Source organism: Ctenopharyngodon idella, chromosome 24 (genome assembly GCF_019924925.1).
Source record: "Ctenopharyngodon idella isolate HZGC_01 chromosome 24, HZGC01, whole genome shotgun sequence".
In the NCBI taxonomy this organism is placed as follows: domain Eukaryota; kingdom Metazoa; phylum Chordata; class Actinopteri; order Cypriniformes; family Xenocyprididae; genus Ctenopharyngodon; species Ctenopharyngodon idella.
The window spans coordinates 14091786-14104778 of NC_067243.1; the positions used below are offsets into that span (position 1 = coordinate 14091786).

At 34.9% G+C, this 12993-nt stretch overlaps 2 protein-coding genes across 2 annotated transcripts in view; one reads left to right on the top strand and one right to left on the bottom strand.

The window, feature by feature from the left end:
* Positions 1 to 346: 346 nt before the first annotated feature.
* guca1g (guanylate cyclase activator 1g) lies at positions 347 to 9574 on the bottom strand. The gene is made up of 4 exons (XM_051884402.1): positions 5981 to 9574; positions 5651 to 5800; positions 5486 to 5573; positions 347 to 2467 (listed from the first exon to the last, which is right to left on the bottom strand). Exons 1-4 carry the CDS (start codon positions 6176 to 6178, stop codon positions 2346 to 2348), a joined length of 558 nt encoding a protein of 185 aa, XP_051740362.1. The 5' UTR covers positions 6179 to 9574; the 3' UTR covers positions 347 to 2345.
* Positions 9575 to 9736: 162 nt separating this feature from the next.
* The window catches only part of zgc:101566 (Transmembrane protein 263-B-like), a 33952-nt gene continuing 30695 nt past the window's right edge, over positions 9737 to 12993 (top strand). Inside the window, exons 1-2 of the mRNA XM_051884403.1 lie at positions 9737 to 9903; positions 10801 to 10894. Of these exons, the coding sequence (XP_051740363.1) occupies positions 9898 to 9903; positions 10801 to 10894 (100 nt within the window). The 5' untranslated portion in view covers positions 9737 to 9897. The remainder of the gene's footprint in view (positions 9904 to 10800; positions 10895 to 12993) is intronic.

The following is a 12993-nucleotide window of genomic DNA, read 5'->3' on the forward strand; positions in this document are numbered from 1 at the left end:
TCGGGTTATGCTGAAACATGCTAATCCGGCACCAGTTTCTCACCATGTTAAGTGTGTTAACTGTCATTCACATAGATATCAAAGAAAATAATTGTAAATGAATTACAAATTAATTTGAGAAATGCAGCCTCTCGGTCTCTAAAATACCGTACCTAGATGATTTATAGGGGTTAATTGCGGTTCAGCCAGAGGATGAGCTCCATTTAGGCTTAAGGGTAAAAAAATTTACATGGTTTGAATTATGTCACTGTTAAGAATAGTTCATTGCTAAGCACCATCTGTGAACACATCGCATACTGGGAGGCACCATGCTGGCGTAAATCTGTCTTCAATTCAGGTCAATAAATCATAGAAAAAAATAGGTTTATTTCTGTATATAAATGATGTATGCACATGCATGCATGTCCTGTGTGTCACATGTCCTGTAAACTCGGCATATGTGAACTCATGCAGACATGAATTATAAATGCGCTTCTGGCTCCATGCTGGGTTTCCTGCAGAATTTGTTTGATTACAGCTCTTATTCGTGCACATAGATTCTTCCACAACTCCAACAGTCATGAATAACAAGCTTTGGGAATGCAAGCATTTTGCAAGATAGTCCAGCCCAAAATGGTCAATATTGCAAAGTTGAGCTCCTCAAAACATGCACAAGACATTTGCACAGTTTATGACATTTACCTGATAAAATAAGACTTTAAGGCATCTACATGACCTTACACACTGTAATCGGCGTAAGATCCTGCATGTAAAAGCACTCGTTGTTCAAAGTATCATACACTTATTTTCATATTTTTGATACACTGCACATTAGGATGAAATCTGGGATAGGAGAAAGCCTTTTACATTTGAAAACTTACACATAGCACCTTTAAAAACACCTGAACATATAAAAAAAAAAAAAAAAAAAAAGGAATAAGCATTCAATTTATATTAAATAAATAAATGAATATAATAGACTGTATATTTTATGGTATGAAAATATCAACACTGTTATACTAATATATATATATATATATATATATATATATATATATTAGTTTTGTCAGAAGTACCGGCTGCAATACCAGTTGGTACTGAAATTTTAAAAATGTGACGCTTTGAGCGGATTCATAAACACCTCTGATTGGCCACTGTGTTCACACGCTCATCAGATATTTCTGTGATTGGCTACAATGACCAACGCTTCAAAAACATGTTGTAAATAGATATCAATGACGCTCTTCACCGAGCATTTACACAGATACTCACGGGAGCTGCTTTCAAATGCTCCTGCTTTCAAAACTCTTTCAAATTCAAACACTTCCGTGTGCTTTCAAACGATCTCGGTGGATTGATCATTGTAACCAATCACAGACATATCTGTTGAGTACGTGAACACAAAGGCCAATCAGAGGTGTTTGCTCAACAGCACTTAAAGCATCACATTTTTTAAATTTCAGTACCGACTTGGTATCGCGGTCGGTACTTTTGACGACACAAATATATGTGTATAAACAAAAAATATTGTTCATATTAATATATTACCATTGTGTACTCCTGAATATAGTCTGATTATAGCATAATTGTGAAATAAGTGAAGAATATTTATGTTTCTTCATATGAATTGCGTTAAACAGTAAAATTATAGATGGCAACACTTCAGTTTAGGGTCCAATTCTCACTATTAACTATAGTATAATATTATTGCACTTATAAAGCACATATTAATGCCTTATTCTGCATGGCCATATTCTACATCCCTTTTACCTAAATTTAACAACTACCTTACTAACTATTAATAAGCGCTAATTAGGAGGTTATTGAGCAAAAGTCGTAGTTAATAGTTAGTTAATAGTGAGAATTTGGACCCTAATCTAAAGTGTGACCTTATAGACATATATAAATAATATAGACACACTGTATATTTTATGGTAATAAACAGTAATGTTAATGTATAATATTAAAAATAACGTAATGTAACAACTGTGAAATAAGTGATAAACAATGTTTCTTACATAAAAATGAATTGTGTTAAATAGTAAAACTGACTACGGAACCTGTTATAGTTCCCTCTATAAACACAATTCATGCTCCTTAATCAAATTTTTGGGTAATTATATCCATCCGCCATAAGAATAACAGCATCATCACCAAACCCAGAAGAAAATGTGACGGAACCCGCTTTTACACATGCATACTGGTTGAATATCAATGTGATCAATGAGGCACATACTCGCTCGTGACAAGGCAAATATTTTCTGACCTCTATACCAGGTCTCTCCCATTTGCAGACCCCAACATTTGAAAGGTTGTAAAAGGGCAAGAAGGTTTTGTCCCATGGGCCTTGACCTTAGATTGAAAACTCATGTTTTTTTCCCCCAGTTTTCCCTGAACCAACCCCGTGCATTAGTGTCCAGTTTTAGGAGGTCCATAATCCAGGCATCTTTTTGTGCCCCTTCCATGAACTCTGACAGGGATATTTGACCTGTGGATGAAGAGGAAGACTGTCTTTAATTAATTCTTTCATCATCCGCTCCCACTCTGCCTGTCCACTGACAGGCTTATTTTAGAAACAGTCTAAGCCTACACATATTTAGGCTGCCACACACGGGATTATTATATAAGGCTATTTATTCATCTATGTGCTCCTGTGGATTTTTATAAAGTAAACATCATTTCACACACTCATGAGTTTAATTTGTCAAGTTGTATCAGTGTCCAAATAGTATAATCACAGGAGATTTCAGACATTTTTCCTCAAGCAACAAATATCATTTCCATCTGGAATGGCCAAAAAAACAACAACAAATAACTACTTTATTCAACAATATCTAGTGATGGGCAATTTCACTGCTTCATGAAGCTTCGAAGCTTTACAAATCTTTTGTTTCGAATTAGCGGTTCGGAGCGTGTATCAAACTACCAAAGTCACGCCCCCCAGTGGTGAACCATTGAAATTTCAAAACACTTATGTTAAACGAAGCCTCGTTTACTGAAATCATGTGACTTTGGCAGTTTGATATGCGCTCCGAACCACTGATTCGAAACAAAAGATTTGTTAAGCTTCGAAGCTTCATGAAGCAGTGTTTTGAAATCGCCCATCACTATATTGTTGAATAAAGTCGTTATTTTGTTTTTCTGGTGCATCAAAAAGTATTCTCGTCGCTTCATAACATTAAAGTTGAACCACTGTAGTCACATGAACTGTTTTAAATATGTCTTTAGTAGCTTTCTGGGCATTGAAAGTGTTAATTATCTTGCTGTCAATGGAGGCCTCACTGAGCCATCGGATTTTATCAAAAATATCTTAATTTGTGTTCCGAAGATGAAGGTCTTATGGGTGTGGAACGACATGAGGGTGAGTAATAAATGACATAATTTTCATTTTTGGGTGAACTAACCCTTTAATGTATACAGTGACATAAAAAGAAAACTTTACGCCGTCAGTTTAGGAAAGGGTCCTTTCTATGCTAGCATCACAATGCAGTTTTGCTTGAATCAATGACCATAGAGAATTATTTACTGAGTTTGGTGTGGAAGACCTTGACTGGCCTTTACAAAGCCCAGACCCGAATCCCACTAAACACCTTTGGGATGAACTGAAACGCTGACTGTGAGCCAGAACCCATCACCCAACATTAGCCCCTGACTTCACTGATGCTCTTGAATGGAAGCAAATCCCGATAGACATGCTACATCTAGTGGAAAGCCTTCCAGGAAAAGTGAAAGCCTACCCTTACAAAATAAAAATATATGAGAATATACTGGAAATTATGTGGTATGTATTACATAATACATTTCCATATATGGGAAACTAGTGCTTACAGTATATATAAATATCTAGCAATGAAGACAAAAAAATGCATGTAATAGCTTTATTGAAACATTCAATTGATTTCTCTTTCATAAGTTAACGTATTAGTTTACATAAAGCTGAACACATATTTATAAACATATTTATCTCACTTTATTGTTTGCATAGTTACACATTTTATATAAGAAAATTTTATGTATCGCTCTCTACAATGTCAGACACATAACAGTAATTGATACGATTAGCCTTTGGCTTGACTACGTTATCATGTTACGCTAATAATGTGACGCTGATATTACACCAACCATAGCTGTGTTCGAAATCGTCCCCTATACCCTCATTCACTATTCCCTACGTTACTCCACTAATATAGTCCACTTGAAGGAATGAATGAAAACGAGTTAGCGAATCGGACACTGAGGGCGCTGGAAGAGCTGCCGCTTTTGCATTGTTGGTGCTTGCCGTTTAATAATCATTTGAAACTTAGCAAACTGACAGCCCCAGTAGTAATGAAAAGATTTATCTTGAACTCTGTCATGGAAACTAGCATGTATAAGCCTTAATTAAACAATTTAATAATCAATTAAAAAGGAATTTATACCTGTGTGATATTACACTTCAGCCACATTGGACCAGCGGTTTGAAAAATGGATGAATGGATGATTCACCTTGCCATCTTCTGGTCAGACGCAGGAATTAATTCAGCAGGACCCTCACAGTGCATTATGGGTATTCTCTAGTCATTGAGTGCATATATACGGTACATCAGTTGTACACTCGTTATTGCGGTGCATGGGATTGAATGAGTGGTAGACTATGGTTTCGGACACCACTACAAATGGCTGTCCCCTCAACGAGCACCCAATTTAAGGGTATAGGGCAGGGGTGTCCAAACTCAGTCCTGGAGGGCTACTGTCCTGAAGAGTTTAGCTCCAACTTTCCTCAACACACCTGCCTGGAAGTTTCTAGTATGCCTAATGAGACCTTGATTAGCTGGTCAGGTGTTTTTAATTGGGGTTGGAGCTAAACTTTGCTGGACAGTGGCCCTCCAGGAGCAGGATTGGACACCCCTAGTATATAGGGGGTTCGATTTCGGACACAGCCCATGTTCCCGTTCGCCATCTCAGAGTCAGAGAGCTGCCTTCTAAAAATCAGCATCCTTAGAAAAAGGGTTGCCAGGTTTGCGTTACAAAAGCAGTCCAATTGCTATTCAAAACTAGCCCAATCGCATTTGTAAAAAATCACGTAATGGGGGTAAAAATCATGTTCCGGGGTGGGGTGAGTATTTCTGGGGGGTCGCTTCAATCCGAAGACTAAAAAAAAAAAAAACCTTGCGGCAACAGTGTAAGGGTAGCCCTGTTCCGCAGGAAAAAGACGCGGAGTTGGCAACACTGCTACAGACGCTTTAAACATCATAGTATGTCAGAGGAGAAAAGCCCCTCCCCACAAGTTGGCAGGATTAGTTACATAGTTGGTAGGAAACAGGGGCGTTTTTTTTTTTTTTTGGACATCTTTGGTACACAATTTTTGAGGAGAAAATACTCAGTAAAGGTGTTGACTGATTAATTTGCACATGGTTTGTCTTAAAGCATATTAAAAACACCACATAGACATATAAACAACATTAACTTGATTTTCACCACAGGGGGTCTTTAAAGATTTATTTGAGGAAGGAAAAAAGCCACTTACCATCCTTGTTTTCATCCAAAAGGTCAAATATCCTGTCACAAATTTCACTAGGTGTCATGTTAATGCTTTTCTTAAGTTGGCAAATGATCTAAAAGGAAAAAGCAAGAAACCTTTTAGGAAAGGAAAAACAAAGATGAAAATAGTGAGATTTAAGACCACTCTAACCCTTATAATCCGTTTGACTTCTTGTCTGTCCAACTTTCCATTGTCATCTCTGTCATAGACTTTAAAAGACCATTTCAGTCTGTCCTCTAGATTTCCTCTCAGAACCAGGTGGACGGCTGCTACAAATTCCATAAAGTCTATGACATTATCCTGCAAATGGGCACGAATGATTCTCGGCTGATGAGCTGATCACATATGCACATAATCACAGCTTATGCATAGAAATTGCTGCTTTGCAATCACTATTCAATTTTTAAGTAAATGTGCTCTTGCATTTTAACATTTTTAAATGATGTAAAAATACTTGACCTTTTCAACTGTTCCACTTACCCTGTTTGTGTCAAAAGATTTGAAGAGCGTTTCCATGTACAAAGCCTCATCTTCCGATGTGCTCTGAACTCCGAAGATCTTGCGGAATTCATGAAGATGCAGGGCTCCACTTGGGCACTCTTTCATGAATCTGGTATAAAGAGGCTGGATGTCTGACAGTTCCACTTCCTCATCTTCATCACTTTGAATTTGACCCATACTCAACTCCAGTTTTTGTCCAAAATGTTGATCATCTGAAAATGCCCACGATAACCAAGGCGAAAGTGCTGCGCTGCAGTCTCCTCACATGCAGGTAAACTGACATAATCCACTTACAACTACATCTTGTCTTACTATAAACGTACTGGTATTTTTAGAAGGCCTAAATCTCATTTGCTCTTTGATCTGACGTACTGAATCCTTACGGTAAAAGTTCACAATCTAATATGTGAAATCTAGTATGACCTGACCTATTATTGAAAGATGAGTCAGTTATAAATGCTTCAAACTATATATGTATGTTGCATCCATCTTACCCAGTCATAGCACTGAAACATGTACTTCTGTTGGCAGCACAAAAGAAGTAAAAAATCAAGACAACATCTCTCAGTCTCTCTAAATGATTAATTAATTCTCTTAAAGGATTGATTATTTATGAAGTCATAGCTGATTAAATCGGAGGGACAACATACTCAATTACACCAGTGTCACAAAACGTCTTACGTGACTACTTAAGTTAAACCCTGACCTATCACCTCACTCTTCTAGATTGCCTTTCTGTAAAACATATGGTTTCACTGGGGGGGTTTAAAGGGCCAAACCATTCTCACCATTCTTACCTTTCCACTATCTGAAGCAACTGTCCTAACAGGACCTTTTAATTACGGCGCTCTATAAATACACTCTTTAACAGGTTAAGCTGAGTGTCTCAGTTCGTAGCTGCGGTCAGACGAGACGGAGGCAATTAGTGTGTTTTACTGTACATTGTCTTGCAAAAAATGACACTAAAACTTACTAAAACTGACCTTATTGTTCACATCATGAGTAAATTATTAGGATTAGGATACTTTAATGCTTGACCTACAAAGAATATGCATACTTGGAAAAAAAATATGATTTGTGTCAGAATAAAATAAAATAAAATAATTATTGGAGTAGGGGCCTATTTGTTGTTCTTGAAATTATACTGATCATTTATTTATTTGAATTCTGACACAAATCATTTTTTCATCAACTTAAGGTGGGGAGGAAAAAAAGAGAAAACTTATCTCGTTATTTTGACATAAGTCATTATTTCGAGATATTAACTCGTTATTTTGACATAAGTCGTTATTTCGAGAAGTCGTTATTTTAACAAATTATCTTGTTATTTCAACATCTCGTTATTTCAACATAAGTCGTTATTTCGACATCTCGTTATTTCAACATAAGTTGTTATTTCAACAAATTATCTCGTTATTTCAACAAGTCGTTATTTCAACATATCACGTTATTTCAACAAATTATCTCGTTATTTTTTACATAATATCTCGTTATTTCAACATCTCGTTATTTCAACATAAGTCGTTATTTTGACATCTCGTTATTTCAACATAAGTTGTTATTTCAACAAATTATCTCGTTATTTCAACAAGTCGTTATTTCAACATATCACGTTATTTCAACAAATTATCTCGTTATTTTTTACATAATATTTTGTTATTTCAACATAAGTCGTTATTTCAACAAATTATCTTGTTATTTCAACATATCATCTCGTTATTTCGACATAACTGATTTCAACAAATTATCTCGTTATTTCAACATAAGTCGTTATTTCGACATAACTCGTTATTTCAACAAATTATCTTGTTATTTCAACATAAGTCGTTATTTCAACAAATTATCTTGTTATTTCAACATATCATCTCGTTATTTCGACATAACTGATTTCAACAAATTATCTCGTTATTTCAACATAAGTCGTTATTTCGACATAACTCGTTATTTCAACAAATTATCTTGTTATTTCAACATAAGTCGTTATTTCAACAAATTATCTTGTTATTTCAACATATCATCTCGTTATTTCGACATAACTGATTTCAACAAATTATCTCGTTATTTCAACATAAGTCGTTATTTCGACATAACTCGTTATTTCAACATTATCTCGTTATTTCAACACAAGTCGTTATTTCGACATCTCGTTATTTCAACATAAGTCGTTATTTCAACAAATTATCTCGTTATTTCAACATAAGTCATTATTTCAACAAATTATCTCGTTATTTCAACATAATATCTCATTATTTCAACATAAGTCGTTATTTCAACAAATTATCTCGTTGTTTCAACATAAGTCGTTATTTCGACATAACTCATTATTTCAACAAATTATCTCATTATTTCGACATAATATCTCGTTATTTCGACACAAGTCGTTCTTTCAACATATCTCGTTTTTTCAACATATCTCATTATTTCATTAACCGCTAACTTCCGGGTTGGCCTACAAAAACCTGTCATCCCTGAGGTACTCTATTTTCCCATCAAAAGCCAGTACTGCGAGCTTTTTAAACTTGAGTGGCCCAACCAGACATTGGTGGGCGGAGCTAGTGTAAATAGATTTATGATGTTGAAATAACGAGTTATGTCGAAATAACGTTATGTCGAAATATCGACTTAATATCTCGAAATAATGTCGAAATAACGAGATATTATGTTGAAATAACTTAACATCTCGTTAATAATATGTCAGAATAACGAGATAAGTTTTTTTTTTTTTTTTCCCCCTCACCATAACTTTTCTTTCTTTTTTTCCCCCACCATGCGGTTCAGGGCTTCCATAGTAGAGAATATAAAATTTGTGTCCTAATTTGTGTCAGAATTAATTAAAAAATAAATAAAATAAAAAATATTAAATAAAGTAAAATATTTTAAAATCAGCATTTTGAAAGAAGCAAGAAAAATATCATTTTGAATGACTGGTATCTTATTATCATACGCCATATGGTAAGAGTAACATTATAATTTAATATTTGCTAAACAGGTCAAGTCCATTTATGCCCTCTTTCCACAATATTTCTGAACACGGTTTTAACAGCCAGGCTTAATACCTTGCCCACTGAACTTTGGCCTAGATGCAGAATCACATCATTTTCACTTCCGGTCAATAAAACCCAAATCCACCCCCGTTTCACCTCTAGTCTTCTTTTTGATGAGGTGATATATTATTCACCAGCATGTAAGAGATAGTTTGTCAGGACATTAAAGGTTTCTCACCTTTTCTCAGCTGTCATTACTGTCAGCGTAATCCTCCGCTTTGAATCACACAATCCCACACGTTCATAAAACAACATTTTTATAAAACATAAAGAAGTGTAGTATACACTGTAAAATACAGCATGTATTTTTCTTATAAAAAATTTAAATTCAGAAGAAAAAAGTAATTTGGGTCTGAACATAACTGCAAAAAGGAAGCCTTAATCTGTAAAAACGTATAAAGTTTTTTTTACATTTATGTAAACACTAATTTGCTCTGTTTTTGCAGTTTTGTAATTATTCAAATTGAAAACGGCCACAAATATGGCACACATAATAATAGGCTATATATATCGTACAATTCTTGTTTACCTAAGAAAGTAAAGTAAATTTAGTCCCTAAATCAAACGTTTACTCTGGCATATTCAGTCAAAATAGCATAGTAACCGCAACTCTTCAACAGTCAACATCAGTGAGTATAATTAACGCGCTGCTGCCCCCTATTGACCAACAGCTCAACAGCATCCCTAAATTCCGTAAACATCCCCAACGTCACTTCCGCTTACATAGAAAAACATAGCAAACGCTGTATTTATTTCGTATTAAGCGCTATTTCCATTATATAGTCTTGTGCGTCTCCATCAATATTGAAGTGCAGAGACGCCCTTTCTAAAACTGTATTAATAGCCTCAGTTATGAAGGTGAGTGGAGGATTTTGTTTGTTTTGCGTGACAGTATTAAAGCCAAACCTGTTCTTACCTGATTCTGCACGAGCACAAACTGTTGATTTTTTTTAAAAATCAGAAGTATTTGCATACGGGCCTTTTTGTTACTGTGCCATTAAATGCGATGTAGTCGGACAGATGTTATGTTATCTCGCTCTGATAATAGATAAACGGGGCAGCTGACAATGAGTCGATGCCTAAATAGCATATAATATTTCATCAGCATGATAACGCAAAATACACTGTATAAGCTCTACAGTTTTACTTTTATTTATTTTTGCAGCCATAAAGTTTATGATTTTAGCTGTATAAGAGGCTGTTAAAGGGTTGTCAGGAAAGATGATGATGATGATGATGATGATGATAATTGTTGTTGTAATTAGGTCATTCATATTATCCAGTACTCTATTGCACTCTATAACTTTTCAGAAATGAATATGCTTTGTAATTTAAGGAAGTATTTCTATAAATGTGTATAGCAGACTTTCAGGAAATATGTCACGATGAAGCTCAAACATCTAACAAGATGCAAATAAAAGGCTGACATTAGCAATTGTTTAGTGAAGGATTGATTTTGTGAGGGTGTCAACTTGAAATGTGATATTTTCGAATTTGAATTTTCATATTTGATACACAATAGAATGTTTTAAGGTGAAATAAACCAGATAATACTACAATACATTACAGAAATCATCAAACTTACTTATGATTGTGCTGCTGTTTTCCCCCTGAAATGATGTCACTTCCTGCAGGGTGATGTCATTTGTCTTTATTTGGCAACTTGAATGTGTATGTACTGCATAACAGGAATGACTGTGTTGTTTGCTTATGTACTTATTAACAGTATGAATTGTATAATCTTGTTAATTCAAGGGCCCGAGTGCAGAGACTGAGGTGATCGAGGAAGCACCTGCTGACCCTAATAATGAAGAACTTCCACCTTACCTGCGTGAAGAACCACCTGAGGGTAAGTTCAGCCTGATTATGCTTTCGTGATATGTAATTAAGTTCATTTCTATGTGTGCAACATGCCCATGTACGTTTTTTAAATCAACAAATAAGGTTTTAGGAAAAAATGTATATTGTATTATTTATTTATTTAGCATTTGAGGCTGATATGGCAATAAAAAATAATATTAAAAAAACCTTGTTTATTCATGTATTTAGGTCACTTCATTTGAATGTCTATTTATTTTAGGCCTTATTACACAAGGTTTTTATCATTTTAGTCACCTTTTTGACTTCTGGTTAATTTTTTTATTTTTTTTTGTGGTATAACATATGGATTTTCAAAAGTGAAGATATCTAAAAATGCATTCTTTATTTTACAATTTCTAAAGGAAATCAAATGTTTTCACAACAAAGATACCTTTGATTCTTGAATATACACCACCGTTCTAAAGTTTAGGCATGGTAAACAGTGTTTTTGAAAGAAGTATCTTATGCTCACCAATTTTTTTCATCAAAATACAGTAAAAACAGTAATATTGTGAAATATTATAAGAATTTAAAATAACTGTTTTTCTATTTTAATGTAGTTCAAAATCTGTGATGCAAAACTAAATTTTCAGCATCGTTACTCCAGTCTTCAGTGTCACATGATCCTTCAGAAATCATTCTAATATGCTGAATATGCTGCTCAAGAAATATTTATTATTATTATAAATGTAAAAACAATTCTGTCATGACAACTCTCTGAGTTTTTGGCATGGTAATGGATATGAAAATGTTAATATGTTTGGTCTTGGCGGAATACTTGCTACTGCCAATACATATATGACACGCTGTTGTGAGCATGTAAGATTTGCTGCTGCTGAACAATATAGCGTACATGAATTACCCGTAGCAGATCTATACAGGTGGAGCTGGGGAAGGTGGAGGGTTTCTGAAGCACGCTGCAAAATGCTGACCAAGTATTTTAAGGTTGAGCAGCGAGCTCATTGGCTGATGATACAGCAGGAACCAATCAGCTGTGCCCTATAAAGAATGATGTGGTTGCAAACAGATTGAGTGAAAGGAATAGTTCACCTAAAAATGAAAATTATCCCATAATTTACTCACCCTCAAGCCATCTAGGTGTATATGACTTTTATATGACTGTATATGACATTCACAAAAGAGTCGAGAGCTCCGGAACTTGACTCTCTTGTGAATGTGCGGACGGAAACCAGAGATTTTGGTCTATAAAGTTAAAAATATGGACAAAAAACACATTGCTTTGCTTCAGAAGGTATTTATTAACCCCCTGGAGCCGTATGGATTATTTTTATGATGGACGGATACACTTTTTTTTTTGGGCTTCAAAAAATTGGCACCATTCACTCCTATTATAAAGCTTGGAAAAGCCATGATATTTTTTAATACCTCCAATTGTGTTCAGCTGAAAGAAGATAGTCATATACACCTAGGATGGCTTGAGGGTGAGTAAACCAAGGGATAATTTTAAATTTTTGGGTGAACTATCCCTTTAAGTACCTATCAGCCTGCGCCATCTAGAGTTTCATGACTGAACTATTTGTGCTACTTAAAATTTCAGGATTTTTATGGAAATTTTATTTGAAGTAGAAATCTTTTGTAACAGTCTTAATATTGTCTTTTTTGGTCAATTTAATGCATCCTTGCTGAATAAATGTACTAATTTCTTTTCTTTTTTTTTTCTTTTTTTTTAAATTTTACTGACCCCAAAGTTTTGAACGGTAGTGTGTTTTTGTTTTTGGAAAATAGTAAAATAATTAGGCTATAAGTCATTCTAATCACTGATTTTTGTCAAGTTTAGAATAAAAGCGCATATAAATTCTCAGGGAAATCTGGTTCATTTTTTGTCAAAGTATATACAGCCATCTGTTACTTTGTAATGTTGTAGTGAAGTACAGTGATCTGCAGAGGGCCACACTGATCAACATAACACAAGGGAAGATTTCAGCAGTGAGAAATAGCTCTAATGTTTGGAGTGTCAAATTGTACAAAGGTTTAAGTAGGTTTAATTCCCAAATCCATTCATCTTTCCAAACAGCTTCCCAGAAAGCCCTGCAGGTGCCCTCTGGTACACACGGGGCTGCATCTGTA

Coding starts and splice junctions, on each gene's coding strand:
- guca1g (XM_051884402.1), bottom strand. CDS start 6,178: ATGGGTCAAATTCAAAGTGATGAAGATGAGGAAGTGGAACTGTCAGAC. Junction 5,574..5,650: donor AAGTCAAACGGATTATAAGG/GTTAGAGTGGTC, acceptor TTTTCCTTTTAG/ATCATTTGCCAACTTAAGAA. Junction 2,468..5,485: donor TTTGGATGAAAACAAGGATG/GTAAGTGGCTTT, acceptor CTTCATCCACAG/GTCAAATATCCCTGTCAGAG.